This window comes from Vespa mandarinia, chromosome 7, assembly GCF_050613455.1.
Source record: "Vespa mandarinia isolate Hongniang chromosome 7, ASM5061345v1, whole genome shotgun sequence".
Lineage (NCBI taxonomy): Eukaryota > Metazoa > Arthropoda > Insecta > Hymenoptera > Vespidae > Vespa > Vespa mandarinia.
In genome coordinates, this window is record NC_140816.1 from 5,683,550 (window position 1) to 5,704,466 (window position 20,917).

Below are 20,917 nucleotides of genomic sequence, written 5' to 3' on the forward strand. Positions count from 1 at the left end.
TTAACAAGAACACCATATAGAAATACTGTATTGATATAAAAAAATTATATATACATATATATATATATATATATATATACACATATATATACATATGTATATATATAAAAGATAAGAATACAAAATTGCTATACGTATCACAAGCTGGTCATAGCAGGAGGACGGGCATATGCCTTAGGAATAAAACCATATTTCCGGGTTTTGGGTGCATACGCCCAAAGCCAACCATCGACCGTTTGATTTCCCAAATCTGCATATATCCAGTCGGCTCGTCTTACTGACAAATCATCTGGCGCCTGCGCCTTATAATCATAAAGTACAACTAATTCGGTGCCAGGAGTTTCTTCTCTGAAGTCTCGTAAACTTTTCTGTTGTAATTGTTCACTTCCCGTTATATTTCCATTACCAGTCTCTTTTAAATAAATATTATATAATTAGGATTTTAAAGTAATTTGAGCGATCGAAAAATATGTGTTTTGCATAATAATGATTCGCTACTTTTATACCTAGTAATTTGTCTCTATTGTAATTTTAATAATAAATATATATATATATATATATATATATATACCAAAATTTGTTATTTATATGTATATATAAAAGGTAAACCAACCTAAAGTATGCGTTTCCGTAGACGTTGTTGTTGTTGCAGCGGTACCTGTTGTCGCGTACGAATGAAGTACGTGTCCTGGATAAACAAATCCAGATGGTACAAATCCTTCGTTACCATCGCAATGTCTAAGCACCCAAAACCAGTCAGGGTCATCTCTATTGAGGACTGTCACAAATTCTCCTCTTTCCACGCTTACATCATTTTCATCTCTTGCCACAAATGTATATAACACAATATACCTTCCAGCTGAAGGATCCTTAATATTATATTAAAAATATATTAAATTAAAATTTATATACAGTCAAATTAATTTAAATAATTATTTTAAATTAATATTATGATTAGATTATTATAAGGATATACCTTGAAAAAGGGATGCACATCTGGTTGAGAAGATATAGTTTGTATAGAATTTTGTGATTGAGTAATATTAGATCTATTAACATTTATATCTGCAGTTACAACATTGCGAGTATAACTTTCACAATCTGATGCTGATCCTGTATCAGTTTGTTGTGCATCTAATGCTTGAGAACGACCTGTACTTGAGATATCACCATCACCCTCATTAGATCTAGGCAATTTTTTTTTGACATTATTCATAAGAGTAGCAAGAGTTAATTCAGCTAACTGTGACGTATAAGGTGCACAGTAAGAATGTGGTACGAATCCTTCCATACGTGTGTCTGCTGCTATTACATATACCCAGTCATTTTCTCTATATAATACATTTACAACCTAAATTGAATGAAGAAAAAAAGTCAAATAAAATATCAAATAAAGAGAGTTAAAATGGTTTAAAATATAATATAAACTCTAACTTGTCCTCTTTTGACTTGGAGCTCATCATCAACGCATGGAGTAAAGTCATGAACTATAACCATTTTACTATCCGGAGAAAGTCCATTTTCCTTTTCTATACCAACTCTTACTAAAGTTTCTATACTGGCACTTCCTGTTATACGACCAGGTGGTAATGGGGCTCTGGTTCCTACGCCAAGTCCTGTACCTCCTGCACCAACGCAGTCCTTTTCCAAGTTAAAGTTATGAATTCCAGCTATATAGGATAGTAATATAATAAATTAGTGTTTGAGAATGGAATATCATTGACAATTTTGAATAAGATATTAATATAAAATTAATCTAATTCACGGATATAAACTTATTCTTATACATTATTAAATTATCTCAGCTATTGTTAAATATTAAAATTAATTGATATATTATAGATCACACAGTTAAAATTTTTTAACATTATACCTATATACAAGTTAGTTTTAGAAACATCTTGTTAAATTCGTAAACAATAAATTCAATGCAACAGGTGAATACCATTTTTTGTTACCTAAAGATACGATCGTCTAATTGTAAGACATTTGTTCACCAAAAGATAAAAGTTCCTTTTCTTATCTTTACTCACGTTTCTTTTTTTTCCCTCGACGTATGCGTACTGGACATAAGAAAGCCATCCCTCTATGTTCAACCGCAGAACACGCAGAAAATTACATTTCCAAATAACCGATCGTTAATTGCATTGAGTTCATGGAACCAGCAATGCGATCGGATAGAGCAAAGCGGACATTGATCTCTTTCTCTTTTCTTCGAATATTAATCCTTTTCGCAGAGTTCACTGGGATAAATATTAATGAGATAAAGAAATCAAAGTTAATCTCTTTATTAATTTACTGATCGAAGGAATACATCGAACTGAATGAATTTTTAAATGTTTAATTAATACAACGTTAAAGGTAGAAATCGTGAGCGTGCAACGCGACACCTGCAATTGCTTGACCTGTCCTCCTGGCTCTGTCCCACTCTCTGTCCTGTCTGTTCTGACCCCTTCTTCTGATTCTCCTGATGAAATCCATAAGTTGGTGGTAGTATGTCCCACAGATAGACGGCGCTTTAGGATCACACGAGGTAGGATCTATGATTGATTTTTCTAAATCGCTAAGCGTACTCTTTCATTTTCTCTTTCTCTCTCTCTCTTCCACGATATTTTCCAAGTGCATCTTTCACGATTAAAGGAAGACATATTTTCTCTTGTTAAAAAAAAAAGAAAAAATAAAAAAAAAACTTTTTTTTTGTACTATTCAATTTTTTTTCTTTTTTCGTCTTCTTTTACAATTACACATTATTTTGTGTCTGCTACCAATGAGAATATGATACGATATGATTACAATAAGGACTTCATTTTTAACAAATTATTATAGTAAATAAATTATTACAGTAACAGAGGAAGAATTTCTTTGATGTTATCGAAATTGTATTTTATTTTCTCAAGTAACACAAAATTGGCGAAGATAAGAAGATTTTTTTCCTATAACAGTTCTTTACGTTTTACATTTAAAGATCCGCAATCGTATGTTCACGCGTGTGTGTGCGTGTGTGTATGTGTATGAGTGTTTGTTTGTTAAATTTGTTGTATGCGTGTATGTAGTGTACTTGTGTCACATATGTCGTGATTTTGTCGATCGATAGATCAATTGTGTCTGCATGTATATACACATATATCCATGTTGCACATCCATATATACATATATATATATATATATATATATATATATATATATATATACATATATATATATATACATATATATATATATATATGGATGTGCAATATGGATATATATATATACACTGCAAACTGATTTTCTCGTTATGATGCGCTCGACGGAAATGCGTGAAACGCGCAACACATGTGAGTAAAGATTTCGATAAGTATATATAAAATTTTTCGATTTGCGTCACCTTGTAATATTGTTGATAACTTTATCGGAATACAAATGTGATAAGAGGGGCCGATTCCTACACCACTATAATAACTCTTCCCCCGCATTAAAGTGTTATCAAAATTCTTATGGCTATAAGGATATAAACTACTCAAAAGTGATCTTTCATTTTTGAGGTATACAAAGTTCGAATGAGAAGTAAAATTTTGTACTTTTACTTTGCACTTTGTCGTGTATCATGACATTCTTTGTTTCTTAAGAATATTATTATATTTAGTATCGTGAAGTGCTATCAATCTCTAATCTATTTAGTTACCCTTATAGTTTGAAAAGAAATGTAATGCTTATATTATAAATCTGATTCACTCTTTATTGAGAAAAATAAATAAGTTATAACCGAAGAAAATAAACTATTGACAATTTCCTACTTGCATTTACCTTGTCTTTACTTGATTGCATGTAAGAAAGAGAATGTACATGTTGATTTATAAATTAGTAAAATACATAACTTAAATTTTTAGTAAATTAAATCACTGGTAATACATTTATAAGATGCGTTAACCACGCCCAGAGATTTATATGGGGTCACGATCAGTTAAAGTATGTAGTAAAAAACTTATCGTGTAGTCACAGACTGCTGCCAATAATATGTATGCACATTAAGTAATAACAATTGCTTATATATCGCATAAAACAGATAACATTTCACAATTATGCTACATCACATTGCTGTGATAAATGTGAAAAATCTAAACTGTTTACAGTATCGCAGTTTCTGTACTGTAATACATACTACAGTGCGTAATTTGGCTACTAATTATTGCATAGAAAGTTCACATTGCAAATACCTTAATTTCTCTATTCAATAGTTTATCTTCTTTAATATTATATACCTATAATATAGATCGCAACAAATAGCTTATACTTTATGTTTTGAATACTATATTAAACATATAACAACAACAAAGATAATAATTTTCACGCAACTATTATCATAAACAATTTTTTTCCATAGACTTAGAGTTCAATGATCCTGAATAAGAAGAATGGAATATTAATTCAATAAACGAAATACATAGTACTCTCACTTATACACGTTTCATTTAATACAATGCACAAATTTTAATAAAAGCAAGCATTATAGATATTGCGTTTATTTATAATATATTTCCATTTGAAATTAAAATACACTTCATGTCATGGCAGTTACATGATTTAATGAAACTGTTCATATACATAGTCCTCAAATGTATTCAAAACCGAGTTGTATATATGATTTGTATTATGTATTATTCATATCATACTCTAGGTAACTATGATAAACTGAGCGTGTATGAAAAACGTAGACTATTATGTTTTTTTTTTTTTTTTATCATAAATGGGATTCTTATAATATTGTAATAATATAATGTGGCTTATGTATAATATATGTATATTGACCAAATGTTACATAAGATGCAGTAATGAATATACCTATTCTATATCATCGATTGTTATGTATAATGTCACATCAGAGTGCTTTGAAAATCTATCATTCCTTTTCCACTACATTGAAAATAAGTGAGATCTGTTTGAGTTACATGATTTGGAAAAAGTAAATATCTAATGCTTTGTGATCTAGATGTAGCGCGTTGACAATTATTATGTATGTAATTACAAATACGATAACAGTTATGGAGATATACAAAAAAGATTCTTGTATTGTGAATATGTCGATGTAATTAATCCCTAATATATTAGAGCATAGCATTTTTATGAGAGATCTTCGGAGCAGTCTCCAAAGGATTGTATATGCATAGATTGCATATTAATATTGGAAACTGTTTTCTGTTATATTACATAAATTTAAATATGTAAAATTTGACAAGCCTAATGATAATCGATAGATTATATGTGTATCCAGTGATGGGAAGTATATGAACACAAGTACATAAAAGATATTATACCAATGTATATTTCTTCATTTGTACTTGTGTATAAATATACATTTGGTAAATCGCGATATAAAATGAATCAAGTTGTTGTTCGCATATGTTTTGATACATATGCATCGATACAACAATGTTTATATCGTTAATGTAACTTTGTGTACTACTACAAATTTTTTTTATGTATTTAACAAACAGATAAGATCTATAATATACGGCACGTAACGTAGAATAAACTAGATAACGTTATATGCGTGAATGTGAAGGTGTGAATTATGTAAAAGTCTCCTACATACAATGTATGTACATGCATATCTAGATAATTTCCTAGTCTAATATCACCTAGGTACGTCTTTAATCTAGTACCATATATATATATATATACTTCTACCTACAAACTTTAAAAAAAAGCATCCCTCCCATCACTGTATAGAATTTATATTATATAGTACAGTTTGGCTCAATGAATGGGACATACCTTTCATAAAGATGGTTTTTTCTTTCTTTCTTATTTTTTTTTTGTTTTTTTTTGTTTCTTTTTTTTTGTTTTTTTTTCTTTTTTTTTCTGTTTTTTTTTTTTTTAATGATTTCCCAATATCGATTGTATTGTGTCAGCAAACTACTCGTGTGTTGAGTCTCGCGAGTCGGAGTACTCGTAATAAAAAGTCTGTTGAACAGATTTCTTTATCGTTTTATGCATCGAATATAAAGTAAAATGATATGTATATACAATACTCCAAATAAATACCAATATGTATCAAAAGCTTAGGCAATACACTTTAGCAATTTTGGATTGCACATAAAATTAATCGATCATTCTTCTATATACTCCTCCTCTATGTACGTATTTATTAAACGAATATCATATGAGATATAGAAAGTAGAAAGGGTAACAAATCTACATCACATATAAATATTTTGGCATAAAATAGATTTTATCTAATTTCATTGAAAAAGAGAAAATCCAGAAAGCAATATATATTTGCGATTTGGAGAGGGATAGCGATCTTGAATAATTAATTGAGAAATGAGACTGTGATGTACTCCTTTTATTTGTAGCTTAAGTGTTCTGGTATTGAAAAATATCAATGATCCCTACTAGCGAAATCATTGCCTTTGTAGAAATGTAGATAATTCAGCCTTTCCATACTAAAGAAAAAGATATTGCGATCGCGCTCAAGATTTAGACTAAAACATACCCAATGACGTTATTATTATGACATATCACGAGCTGCTGGAACACACCTAGGTCCATGCTTAGAGCATTCCTAGCGTAACAATACAGCACCTAGGTTTTTTGTACTTTGTAATATTTCGCATAATAGAGTTATATTTTATACTAACATATACTTATAATGAGACAATATAATATTTACATTATGCAATCATGACTACAAGAAGTTAATGGAAATTAATTTAATCTCTTTCCTGTTCGTCCGATCGACCAAACGTACGATCATAAAAACTTTTTTTTTCTTTCTTTAAACTATTTCATGCATATTTAATATGCACAAAATATTTACTTAATAATCATTAAACGTTATCGTTTACGCGGGCATGGTAAATTTTTCCAATCTATTTAATATTTTCTTTCTTTTTTCCTTTTTTTTTCTTTTCTTTTCTTTTTCATATAATACAGTATCTACATTGAATTATAATTAAAATCGACAATGAAGTATACTTACATTAAGAATTTCAAATTAACCGTAATAACATTAAAGGCTTCTCGCATATCACATAAACTAGACAATTTCGAATCGTTTTTAGAATCATATTATTGTTAGTATATCTAATACTAAATTGAATGAGAACGCTTGTCTGGCCGAATGACAAGCGTCGCAATAATCGCAGAACGGTCATCATTAAACAATTAAAAAATTTCTAAGGATCGATTCTAATTATTACTAACCGGTTGGACTGCCGATTCGGGCTCATTGTCGTTCGAACGTAAAGAGACTTCGGTTTCTTCAGTGCCTTCGGTACTATCCGCTACACTCGCGTTTCCTACTTCTTCCTTTTTGACACTATCATTGGTAGATTGTAAATGTTGCATTTGCAGTTGACTACGTAGCCTCGAGATTTTTCGTGCATCCGAGCGCCGATGTCGTCTTAACTGTGCGTTTTCGGAAGCAAGACGTCGAACAAGCTCCAAAACATCCTGCGGAACGTCCAGTGCTATCAATCGTTCCTCCAAATCCATGGCCGCGGTTCCTTCAGAATCTGAATCACTTTCAGGAGAGGACGTGCCCACTTCTGCCGCTGGCGGATCAACGCTCACGGTCGAAGAAGTTACGGCGGCACTTTCCTCCTCCTCGCCAACTTTTTCAACGATTGTTCTTTTTTCTTGAGTCTCCTTTCGATCGTTCTCCGTCGTGCATGTTGGGAAGAGAGGATAGGAGACCGTGCCACCAGAGGGAGCCGGCCCAGGAGACGATTTTTCAAGTTTCACGGCAAACTCTTGTTTCGGTACGAGCTCTTGCTGCTTTTCATTCGGACTTTGTGGACGTTGACTATGATGACGATGTTCTTGGTGATGTCGTTGATGATGAACAGGAGGAGCTATAGATGGTATGGCAGGAGCCGGTATTGGTGCTAAAGCAACGTTCGGTTGAAAATGTGGCTCAAATCTTTCGCACTCAGATAGAGGCACAACGCGTTCCGGATGTTGCAGTACAGGTGGACCACGACTGAGATACGATGGTACCATGGGAGAGCTATAGATATAAACATAGAAAGATATAATTACAGTGACAGATAATGATTCTTTTTTTTAATCAATTATTAATTACCTGTTCAATTATTAATTACCTGTCTCTATGTTTGCGAGAAGCAGTAGCACTCCAAGGCCTAAATGCAGATGCTCCTCTGGTAGCTAATTCAAATACTGCCCATTGCATCTGTAAATATGGATCTGTCGCACTAGCTACAGGAGATACAGGATGATATATGCCTAATCCATTTCCATTGTAGATCGTTGCACACTCATCCTTCCCCATTTCTTTCTTCGCTCTTTTAATTAATTTTTCTGGCTCGTGTCTTAACTGCAATACACAATATTTCCAAAATATGTAAAAATTTGTAATAAGAATATCTGGTAATCATACTGACATTGATTTTTTAAAGGGCTATTAGATTAGAGTCTATAGTACTTTGAAAGGCTATTAGATTGGAGTCATCAATGGTATTAGCGATTTTCAAGAAGTTTATCATCATATCGGACACAGGAATCTTCAAACGATTATGAGATAAGCTTAACTATGATTATTCTAGAAGGATAATCTTCACTTTGTTCGTCTAAATAAACTCAAATAACAATGGAAAGATAACTGAAAGATAAAATTCAAGTGTTTTTCATCAAATCATTATCATATTTATAAAATAATGCGTCGTTAAGTGTAAGTTGAGAGAGAAAGAAGGAAAAAAGAAAGATACCTCTAGTTTCCGCTTTGAGTTGAGTACAAGGTGTTTTTCTTTCAATTCTCGAAAGACAGCAAGCAACTTGTTATAGTTTTGCTGATCTCTAGAAAGTAGAAGATAAGAACGCCAGTTGGCAGAGTCGAAGCCCCAATGACACGTACGATTTTCCAAAGACCTATGAGCATGTCTAACAAAACGTTGGGGAGAAAACTGACAACCACATTCGAGGCATTCTATGCACACAGAATCCTCGGACTCGAAGAGGTCCGCATCAAAGATACCCTTACACTTGCCAAAACACTCATGATACACTTTGAACCTGACGATAGAGTCCTCCTCGCGATCGGTTTTACTACATGCTTTCTTATCAATACTATCTTGATTTTGTAATAGATGAGGAGGCTCGCATGGTTCTGTCCTCGATAGGAGAGCACTGACGAGCCTCTCAGCGTCAGTTTGAGTGATCAGACCGCAGGAAGGCGCGTTACGCGGCAAAATCCCGGAAAGTTTGAGTTCCTCGAGCTGATCACGAGTACATCGCGAACAGTAAATCTGTAGTTCGTCGCATACTTGATTGATTTGTTGAAGGGAAAAATCTTGAAGTACGGTATTCAATATCTGTGGTAAACATAACCTCCTTTCGCCGCCGACAACGAAGCAGGATATGCTCTCGCCCTCGAGTACCGTCTCGCATCTTTCGGAACAACTTTGATCGGGAGCAGTGAGGATCGGTATCTGAAACTCGAGGTCTCTCTTTTCACAACCGATTTTGGCGCGATCAGGCGGTGGATCCTCATCGGAGTCGTCCAACGGCCGATCAAAATTCGTTCGTCGAAGTCTGGAAGGTAGGATCGATGGCACCGGTGCTTGGTCATTGCCTTTATCGAGATCTTTTGGAGAGGTTCGCTCGGCTATTCGCTCGACTATTCGTTCGGCATCGATGCAGTTGCCGGAACGACTCGGTGCTGAGAAATGAAAAGGCGCCTGTTCTTGCAAGAGACTCTTACAGTCCATGCCCAAAAGGGCCGAGCTCGGACCTTGTAAGCTCTTCACAGCCGATAGCTGATATGTCTTTAAGACGGTCTTCAATTGCGGACTGTAAGATTGACCGTTCGTATTGCCGGGTAATAATGTCTCCATTATTCGAGAATCAATTCTGCTCGTCGTCGTCGTTGTCGTTGCGGTTGTTGTTGTTATTGTTGTTGTTGTTATTGGTGTTGTTGTTATTGTTATTATTATTATTTTTGTTGTTGTTATTGTGTTGTTATTATTTTCTCCGTCGTCGTCCTCGTCGTCGTTGTCGCCGTCGTCGTGTCTCGTCGTGACACACAAGTAAGACAGACCTCGCACGGCCTCGCGATCGCGTCTTACGATCGCGCCTTCGGACACGCGAAATCTGCGACGCGCGAAATGCCTCCTCTCGGCACTTCTCTTTCTCCTTCCCCTCGTTGCTTACCGCCACCTCTTTGCCCTCCAACCTACCGCAAACTCCACCACTGCTGCTGCTGCTGCTGCTGCTACCGCCGCCGCCGCCACCACCGCCACCACCGCCACCGCCACCACCACCACCACACTACTACCACTACTTTTCTCTTCTTATTCTTCGAGTTCACTCGACAGCACTCGTGGCAGCGTAATCGCGTACGGGACCGCGTTCGCGATCAACGTGAGCAACGATGCCGATGTAGTACGTTGCTGCTGGTGCGTCGTCCATCTCTTATGGACGGATGGACGACGACGAGCTCTCCTGCTGCTCTCTTGCACGCGAATCGTGCCTCTGTTCTGCGTGTGCGTGGCCTGCTACTTTGCTATCCTTCTTTCTCTCTCTTTCTCTCTCTCTTTCTCTTTCTCTCTCTCTCTCTCTTTCCCCTTTCTCCCTCTTTTCCTCTATGTCTCTCGTCCACCTGGCTAGCGCGCGCGCGCGCGCCACTACGTGCCTCTCTTCCTCAAGTCTGTCCGTCCTTCTCGATCGGCATTATTATGTTCGACGAAGGGTTTGCAACGACGACAACGACGACGACGACGATGACGGCGAAGATGACAATGACAACGGTGTCGACCGCGGCAATCCACCGTAACGTCGCGGTGTTCATAAACATGATAATATTCACGCACGCACTACCGAGGCGTGAGACGCGTACGGCCAATACTACTACGATGACGATGACGATGACGATAACAAAACGATAACGACGACAATGACAACGACGACGACGACGACGACGACGACAACGACGACGACGACGACGACGACGACGAGGACGACGATGGCAGTGGCATTGACGAATGGAAAAGCACCGTTCGAGAATCACCACCAACCGTTGTCTTTCTTCTTTCTCTAAATAACACGAAACGACGCACGTTAAAACTTTATCGATGGCACACTAGTGGAACAACGCGATGACGGGGAATAAACGCCCTCGTACGGTTTTGCGAGTTTTTCGCGAGTAACAGCACACAACAACGCGATCACGAACGTCGTCGATAGTTGGATCGTGCGTCGGTGAGCCACTGTGGTCTTATCGAATACAAGAAGTCGGCAACGGAGAAATGACACATGTCTGTCCGTCCGCCTGCCTGCCTGCCTGCTTGCCTGTTTGCCTGGCCTGCCCACCCGTTCGTTCGTTCGCTCGCTCGTTCGTTCGTCCGTCCGTCCGTCCGTCTGTCCGTCCTCCTCCTCCGTCTGTCTTCCGTCTGGTCGTCCGTCTGTCTCTCCTCCTATCGCTCCCACCACCACCCTCTTTGTCTCCTCTGCTCCTCCGGCCACCGACGCCCCCCCGTCGATTTCGTTTTATCTCTTTCTCTCTCTCTCTCTCTCTCTCTCTCGCGTGCGTCGGCCAGTTCCGTCGTCGCTATCGCGCTATCTTCCTTCAACTCTCTCTCTCTCTCTCTACCTCCCTCCCTCCGTCCGTCCGTCCGTCCTTCTCCCCTCTCTCTCTTCCACGCAAACTCCTCCTGGGTTGCGCTACGCTTCTTCCCGTCTACGTTCCATCACCACCGTGGCTCTGGTCGCGCGACCGATGCGTAGCCCTCGTTTTGCGCACGCCGTTGTTTTTCGCAGTCCTCGCCTGTCTTCACGGTTTTCTCCGTCGTCAATGTCGGTACCGTTTTTAATGTTCTCACCGTTAGCATTACGAAAGTATTACTACGTTCCGCGATATACGTATTCTTAAACCGTTCTCGAGAAAACGGTTCCGTTTTAAATATTAATCAACAATTAGGAATTAGTAAACGCGACGACCATGGTCAGATACACAGAGAGTATTATCCGACGCAGCCGACGCTCTCTGCCCACCGTCGACGATCGACTCGCGACTCGGCGCGACGCCTCACCCCACCTTACCCCACCCCATCCCTGCTCCCTTGCCTTCCTGCCTGCCTGCCTGCCTGCCTGCCTGCCTGCCCGTCCACCCGCTCGCCCACCTTCTTCTTCTTCTCTTTTTACCACCCCTCCTCCCTGAGCATTCGCGCCTCGCGGCGCAGCAACGAGATCGACGACGACCCGTCGACCCGTCGTCGCCGTGTCCCCGTCCTCTCTCTCTCTCTCTCTCTCTCTCTCTATCTTTTTTTCTTTTTTTCTTTTCCTCTCTTTTTTCCTCTACCCTCCCCTCGTACCCGTGCATATGCCGTCGCCTCCGTAGCCGCAACCGCCGCCACCGACAATGAGGACGACGTCGACGACGAAGACAACGACGGATATTATCGTGCCGTCGTTCCTACGACCGACATCGTGCGTCGTACCACCGATTTACTTCTCGACGTCGAGACGACAACGCGCCAACTTATCGATCGTGCGCGTTCTCTCTCTCTCTCTCTCTCTCTTTCTCTCTTTTTATCTAACAAAGTAGAACGCGACGCACTACCACCACCACCACTACTACCACCATCACCACGACCACGACCACCACCAACGCCGTGCATATTTCTTTTCTTTCACTCTACTACGACGATGCGCTCTTTTACAATGCATTCATACGAGAGAGACATGAACGAGATCGAAGTATTCGATGCGGGATATCATAGTCGTGTAGGAAATAAGAAAAGCGTTGAACTGTAAATTCGTTAATATTTATTGATTTAAGAAACTTTATTATTTTTATTTTACGTTCCTTATATGTAAAAGATGAGACGTAATAGGCATGGGACAAGGGGCCGACCCACGGTCGTATCGTCGTTGTATCCATCTTTTTCTTTTTCTTCCTCTCGTTTTCTTTATTGCGCACACGCTGTTTTTCTCTGTCTTTCTCTCTCTCTCTCTCTCTCTCTCTCTCTTTCTCTCTCTTTCTCTCTCTTTTTCTGCCTCTGTCTCTGTCTTTTAGCGCGCACGCTCACGTACGGCTCTTCGCGTAAACACGAGCTCTCGAGCGCGCGCGCGCGCCTGCGTACTGCGGGGACTCGTGGCAGCCGTTCGGAAGAATCCCCGTAATCTTGATGCGTCTCTTTCTCTTTCTCTCTCTCTCTCTCTCTTTCCCTCGTTCTACCGTCCCCTTCGTACCCCTCTCCATAACTTCGCAATCTATCGGCCGCTGTCCTCGTCTCGACGAGCGTTCTCCTCCCTTTACCCCTTCCCCTTTATGGTAGCCGGAACGTTCCTCTCACCGCGCGTCTCGCATGCTCGACCCCTCACCAATTCTTTGTGTACGTGTGTGAGCTCGACGTCCGACGATGTCTCGCCGCTCGATCGCTACTTCGTTGATGGTGTGCTGCGGGGTGAAGGGAAGAATGGCGGCGGCGGCGGCGACGGCGACGGCGGTCGGCCGAGCGTCTAGTCATGTGACCTTCCCGTCAAAATAGTTGCGTATATGTGTGTGTGTCTCTCTCTCTCTCTCTTTCTTTCTCCCCCTCTATATGTATTCTTTGCTATGTATATATGCGCGTTGGCTCGCTCGCTCGCTCGACCCACAGGAGTACGCGCGTGCTGCGCCAACTTGACGAACTTCGGACACGCACCTTTCTTCCTACGATCCACACTCTCCTTGCCTCCTCGCTCTCTCTTCCTACTGTGGTGGTGGCTGCTCATTGTCAGGGACGCCCAAAGGTATCGACTTCTTATTCGACAGCTGCCTACTTTCTCTCCTTTCTTTAATTCTTTTAACCTTAAAATCGTATTTTTACAAATAACGTTATGATGCTACACGTATTATTCTCGTATTTCATATTTTATTCTTTTTATTTTCTTTTAATATTCTCATTGAGAATTTCAAATGTATTTATTTGTTTATACAAAAAATGTATTGACACTGCACTTTTAATATGCAGATTATTCTACTACGATTCGAGAGATATTTAAGGTTAGATTTATACGTTATTGATTTCCTTTATTACCGACCGTTGTTAATTATCGATGTGGTTTGCGTTTATAATGTATATACCTTGTTGGTAAAAAAGAAAAATTAATTATCGACAATTAATTATCAACATATATACCGATCACATTGAATATCCGTTAAAATAGAATTATTTATCGATTGCAAAAACCGACGTGCTTGTCACATTTTTATCGATCTACCCTGCTACGTATCTCTTTATTGTATGTTACCCGCGCAATTTCTAACACGTACATATGCGCTTACGACGAGACACAACCCTTCTTCGTGACCTCCATCCTGCAAGTTTATTATATACATACACACACACACACATATATATATATATTTTAATTATTTATAGTATTAATAAACTAAACTTTAACGATTACTCTTTGCTTTCTTAGTCAACAAAATTTGCTTGCGTGAAATTGAATTATCGATTACGGAAAATGATGCGTAGATTTTTGTGCTTGAAAGACTTTGCAACGCGATCCTTGATCTTTTCACAATATAAATTTTCTTCTCCACCCCCGCCCCCCTCGAGCATTGATATCGATTAAAAACACCCACTCGAGGAATATATCGTGTAGAGGTAAAAGACAGGAAAGGACGAACGTTGTAACAGAATTTATTACGTTTCTTGTTAGGGGATTATACATGTTTCGATAAACAGAGTAACTTTGATAAGGATTGATATATTGATTTAAGCGCTCGGAAGGTGGCAGCGCGACAACTGTACGGTGTTCAAATACACTTCGTCTCGCGATGCCACCAATTGGATGGCTTTACGGACGTTTGTAGCAATCTTCTATTGACGTATTCTTTGTAACGTTTGAATCGAGTTACAGCGCTTAAAATCGCAGATTGAAATATTTCGAAAAGATATTGCACGAGTTCGTCTTTTTATCTTTTTCTATCTTTCTTTCTTTCCTTCTTTTTTTTATTTCTTGAATATGCACAGTGTCGTTTGTCGTGACATTTATATGTCAATGATTAATGAAGGATCGACAAATATGAGATCGAAATATCGCGCGTCTGTCTAGTCTCGACGTTCATTGTCGCGATGCGCGCGCAAGTTTCGATTATGTAAGCGCCGGGGAAAAAAAATATAACAATAAAAAATAAAAGGATCGTTCTTTAATATCAATTGATTTTAACTGTTGCATATTGTTTGCCAATATTTTACATTCTGCACGTTGGATATATATATATATACATATATACATATATATATATATATATTTATTTGATGGGATTATATTTTTGAAATAAGCATCGATCCGTTCGAATTTTCCCGGCTAATCGGAGTGTTTGGCCACTTGTTGCACGCAGTATAAATAAAATGTGTAAACAATTGAACGTAGAAGGACAGATAGACAGAGACAGAGAGACAGAGAGAGAGAGAGAGAGAGAGAGAGAGAGAGAGAGAGAGAAGAGAGAGAAGAGAGAGAGAAAGAGTGTCGATACATAACGAAAGTATGATATAATGTACACGACATAACCTCGCTGGCGCTTCGCTCGATAACGTTATCCTTTTTATAGCTGCGCTTAAATCAGCGTCTATTTCATAATTAACAACCCCCTACGCGAATATCTGCCATTGAACCGCACACCGCGGAAGATTATATACATATATAATATATTTCGTAACAGAAAATAACTAACAGACAACTGTCATCGTATTTTGTTTGTAATTTTTTAGATATCTTCATTTTTTTTTCTTTTTTTTTGTTTTTGTTTTTGTTTTGTATTTTTGCTTCCTCTCTCAAAGCGAGCTTAACTACAACTTATCTTAATCATTTAATTTTACACTTAGAGACACGTTCACACGTACGAGAGCCATTCCGTTTTTTCCGATTCCGCATCGCCATTTTTCCCCGTTCAATCAACGGCACTCCTGCTATAATTTTGTATATATTTTAAAAGTTGATCTCACACGAATCGATAATTCTCAACTATAAATCTCGCAAACCGAATATTTCTCTCATCTGTGAACATGATTAAAACTTACATCGAACTTACAATGAGATTTAAAACTCGACGCAAACAATTTTTTGCGTCGCATATCGGACTTATTATAGTATATAAGACTTTTTATTTTCCGACTTCTTTTCATTTATAATAGGACATCGTCGGTACATCTAAAACAGAAATACGAGACGCCTTCGTTAAAACGGATCTTTTACATTTTAACTTCGATCGATCTCGGTAGGACGAATCTTCCGAGATTGATTTTAATTTTTTTTTTTCTCTTTTTTTTTTCTTTCCCCTCGTGAGTTGTCATCGCGCAATACGTACACACATAAATCGCCAAGTCTTTTAATTAATTTTTTATTTTCATTTTTTATTTTCATTTTCTTTTTCTTTTTTTTTCTCTTTTCTTTTTTGTTTTTTTTTTTTCTTTTCTTGCATTTCCGCTTTTTCTTGCCATCTTGTAATATGACGAAGAGAATTGTTCAATTGTAATTTTATACGATGATGATAACGTGCCACGTGATATCATGCATAGTATAACGCCCTTCTCTCCATTATTCGCACGTTTTTATTAAGACGTATTAGCGCACACATCTATATATATATACATATATACATATATATATATATATATATATATATATATAGGTACATGTGTGTACGCGCATAATACGTATATACGCGCGCTTTATCGAAGAAAAGAAACTAAAAAAAAAAAAAAAAAAAAAAAAAGAAAAAAAAAAGGAAGATATAGAAAAAAGTAAAAAGACAATATCAGATCCACAAGGAATTAGATACGAATATTGCGTAAATACAAACATGCGCGAATGTATTTATACGCAGCGCGTACGTTGTTTTTTTTTTCATTTTTTTTTCTTTTTTTTCTCCAGCTTTTTCTTTTTTTTTTTTTTTAGAAATACAAAAGCTAAAAGCGCCTTATAATAATGGCTTATTATTTTTTTGTTTTTCCTTTTCTTTTATTTCACTTCAAATCCTCTCGTTTCAACCGAGCAAAATTCCTTTTTCTCTTTCATATTTCAAAATTGTCCTGACGTTCCTTCGGCGAAAATCGAAAATCTTTATTTTTTGCGAAGTGACAACTAAATATATACACACGCAAATATGTATATAAATATATATAATTATATATATATATATATATACGTAGATGCAGAGAAAGAGAAAGACATGATATACATACATATATAAATAATACATATATATATATATGTATATATAATAAATATGTATATATATATATATATAAATATATGGCACTTGAAGCAATTATTAATCGCGCGTTCTTCGAAGAAACGTGTTGTTAAACAGCCGTCGAGGAAAGAGAGTCCGTAATACATATTAAAATTCGTAGATATGTGTATGTATGCGCGTACGCTTATCGATAAAGAAATGCTCTGTTTTGCATTACTACTACTTCCATTTCCATCGGTAATACTTTTTTTCTCATGTATGTATGTATGTATATGTATCTTTGTATGTATGCAATGTATGTATGTATGCATGCATGTATGTATTTATGCGTGTTATGTATGTACGTATGAGTACACATTGATTGTATTACGCTGCGTTCACGCCTCCATGCATATCGTCAAATAGGGAGATAGAGAGATAGAGAGATAGAAAGACAGATAGATAGATAGATAGATAGATAGATAGATAGATACTTAGATAGATAGATAGATAGATAGATAGATAGATAGATAGATAAATAGAGAGAGAGAGAGAGAGAGAGAGAGAGAGAAGAACGACGTTTCGCTTCAAGGTCGATGACCTTTCTTTTCCGAGGTCTTCGACGAACACGAAATTTATTTAAACGAGCGCGTAGGTACGTACGTCTAGGTAAAGAGAATATTACCTGCGAATGAGAACGACAGAGTATATCCCTGAAGCTCGTTTGTCTCTGTATACGTGTACGTGTGTGTGGGTGTGTGTGTGTATGTGTGCGTTAGACACAAATGATAAGATAAAATGTGAGATATAAGATGTATATTTATCTTTGCGTGTATGTCTCTTTTGGAAGCATGTCTTTTTTTCTTTTTCTATGTTGGGACATGTGCTTCTGTTCGTATTTGTGTATTTTCGTCTGTGCGTCTCTTTCCGTCTATGTTTTGTGTGTCCTTCTTTGATTTCGGAACTATTCTTCCTTTCATTCTTCATTTTTCTACTTTTATCGGATTTCATATGGAGCGATTTAAGTTACGAAAGTAAAAGAAAGAAATAGAAAGAAAGAAATATACCTGTTATTATGATTTTTTTCTAATCAGTCATATCCTTTTATTGCGCTATTTAAATTATATATATATATATATATATATATATATATATATATATATATATATATATATATATATGAGACATCTTTCTAAGCGGTATTGGAAAATAATTTTGAAGAGGTTTTTTCTCTCTCGTATTACTTTTGGCGTTTCCAATTTTTTTTTCCTTTTTCTTGCTTTTTTCTTTTTTCTCTCTCTCTCTTTTTTTTCCTTTTTTTTTTTCTTTTTTTTAAATGAACGACAACACATCTATAAATTTTCAAGTTTGTTGAGCGATAACAAGACAAAAAAATATTACTAACAGGAAACATTAAAGTACTTAGGTGACACAAAGAAAAAAAAAAAAAAAGAAAAAAAAGAAAAAAAGAAAGAAAGAAAGAACAAAGAAAAAAGAATGTGTTCAATGTCTCTATGAAATTTTCTAAGCTTATATACATCGTGATAAAACTCTTCAAAATCCGAAGTATAATCATAACTTTTGACAAAATATATTTTCCATAAATATGTTCTCATATCGAAAGAAAGAAAAAAAATATGAAAAAGAAAAGAAAAAGTAGAAAAAATAACAAGGAAAAAGAGAAAAATCAAAATGCTATAATTCTCGAATAACACGTACCTGCATAATATATGATATTAACTATATAATATATTTGTATAAACATTAGTTTCCATCAAATGATAGGCTATGTCACTAAGTTTGAATTTATTGCAGGTGATATTTATAGGGAAGAATCTGTGTGTATATCATTTCTTGAGTTTGTTCGAAAACATTGCTCCTTGGTGAAATATCCGATATGCGAGAAGAAGAAGAATAATAAGAAGAAGAAGAAGAAGAAGAAAGAGAAGAAGAAAAAGAAGAAGAAGAAGAAGAAGAAGAAAAAGAAGAAGATGATGATGATGACGATGATGATAATGAAGACAATAAAGAAAATGAAGAAGAAGAAAAAGAAGCAGAAGAAGAAGAAGAAGAAGAAAGAGAAGAAGAAAAAGAAGAAGAAGAAGAAGAAGAAGAAAAAGAAGAAGATGATGATGATGACGATGATGATAATGAAGACAATAAAGAAAATGAAGAAGAAGAAAAAGAAGCAGAAGAAGAAGAAGAAGAAGAAGAAGAAGTAGAAGAAGAAGAAGATGATGATGATGATGATGACGATGATGATAATGAAGACAATAAAGAAAATGAAGAAGAAGAAAAAGAAGCAGAAGAAGAAGAAGAAGAAGAAGAAGAAGTAGAAGAAGAAGAAGATGATGATGATGATGATGACGATGATGATAATGAAGACAATAAAGAAAATGAAAAAGATAAAAGAGAAAAAAAGAATAGAAGAAGTAGAAAACGAAGAAGTAGAAGCAGAAGTAGAAGTAGAAGAAGAAGAAGTAACTAATGTTGTTAGATAATAAAGATATAAATGGATTGAAAGATAAAAAGAGAAGAGATTATATTATTATTCGGCCAGTTTATCTCTCGCGTAGTCGTCAATCACCTTATCTACGTCATTTTTAACAGAGAACAAATTCGCCGTCCGATAAAAATGCAACACGGTGTGAATACAAGCACAAGTTCGAGGACATTCCGCGAGTTCACATACATGTCCATACCCATAATCTGTCTATCTACTGTCTGTATACTGTTTTTTTTTTTTTTTTTGTGTATACTATTATACACAAATGTATGTATATATGTATGTATATATGTACGTACATACGTACGTATATATGTATCTATGTATGTATGTATGTATGTATGTATGTATGTATGTATGTATGTATGTGTATATTTGTCTTTTATGTACGTGCATACGCGTAGAAACAGCTCGTTAGAAAATTGCAATACGTTATCGCGTTCGTTCCTGTTGCTTTTAACTGTTCCGTCGATATCGCGGATCGCCTTGGCACTTCTCTTATAAATGAAAACATTAATTTATTCGATTTATATATTATCCTTCCTTTTCTATTTTTCTACTCTCTCCCGCACTTTTCCCAGTCTTTTTCTTTAACACCATTTTCTTTCTTTCCTTTTTTTTCCTTTTTTGTTTGCTTGCTTGCTTGCTCTTTCCTAAAAAATATCGTGTACCGTACGTACAGTATGGCGTTTATTACGAGAAAATTCGAGAGATTTTATAAGTCAAAGTCTTACCAATTAAATTCGTAACACCCTAAGAAGTCCGTGCATCTCAATTTGTACTTTTTTCTTATCTTTTTTTTTTCTTTTTTTTTCTTTTTTTTTCTTTTTTTTTTTTTTTTTTTTTTACTTTGCTTTTATGTATATAGATCTGTCTGTGTGTGTATGTATGTGTAATTTTTTTTCATTCATTTTTAATTCCACCCTTTTTTATCTTATTTTTTTTGCCTTTTTTCTTTTTCTTTTTTCCTTTTTTTCTTTCTTTTTTTTTTCTTTTTTTTTCTTTTTTTTTCTTTTTTGTTTTTTTTTTTTTTTAACACGAGGAGATCTTCGTTACTTTATAGTTTTGACGATAGACCGTGTTGCTTCGACAGAATATAATCTGAAGTTAATTTACAGCTATTTTACGATAATAGTATTTCCCCGTATACAGAGTGTTAGACAAACAAAAAAAAAAAAAAAAAAAGAAAAAAGGATTCATGATTTAGAGGGCATGTATTTATAGTACTAGTTGAGCTGAGTAAA

At 36.3% G+C, this 20,917-nt stretch overlaps 3 protein-coding genes and 1 long non-coding RNA gene across 4 annotated transcripts in view; 1 reads left to right on the top strand and 3 right to left on the bottom strand.

The window, feature by feature from the left end:
• Positions 1–92: 92 nt before the first annotated feature.
• LOC118440353 (SH3 domain-containing protein Dlish-like) lies at positions 93–3,174 on the bottom strand. The gene is made up of 5 exons (XM_035863245.2): positions 2,034–3,174; positions 1,435–1,670; positions 977–1,351; positions 614–869; positions 93–412 (listed from the first exon to the last, which is right to left on the bottom strand). Exons 1-5 carry the CDS (start codon positions 2,080–2,082, stop codon positions 138–140), a joined length of 1,191 nt encoding a protein of 396 aa, XP_035719138.1. The 5' UTR covers positions 2,083–3,174; the 3' UTR covers positions 93–137.
• Positions 3,175–5,889: 2,715 nt separating this feature from the next.
• On the bottom strand, positions 5,890–10,223 carry LOC118440347 (ski oncogene). Its single transcript, XM_035863237.2, has 3 exons — positions 8,709–10,223; positions 8,085–8,317; positions 5,890–7,990 (listed from the first exon to the last, which is right to left on the bottom strand). The coding sequence occupies exons 1-3, from the start codon at positions 9,831–9,833 to the stop codon at positions 7,171–7,173; spliced, it is 2,178 nt and encodes a 725-aa protein (XP_035719130.1). The 5' UTR covers positions 9,834–10,223; the 3' UTR covers positions 5,890–7,170.
• Positions 10,224–13,400: 3,177 nt separating this feature from the next.
• LOC146872899 (uncharacterized) lies at positions 13,401–19,672 on the top strand. The gene is made up of 2 exons (XR_014982381.1): positions 13,401–13,731; positions 18,983–19,672. It is a non-coding gene; the product is annotated as an uncharacterized LOC146872899 (long non-coding RNA).
• Positions 14,006–20,917, bottom strand: part of jeb (low-density lipoprotein receptor domain-containing jelly belly protein) — a 126,282-nt gene continuing 119,370 nt past the window's right edge. The window contains exon 5 of the transcript XR_014982380.1: positions 14,006–16,143. The gene's annotated coding sequence lies outside the window, so the exon portion shown is untranslated. The remainder of the gene's footprint in view (positions 16,144–20,917) is intronic.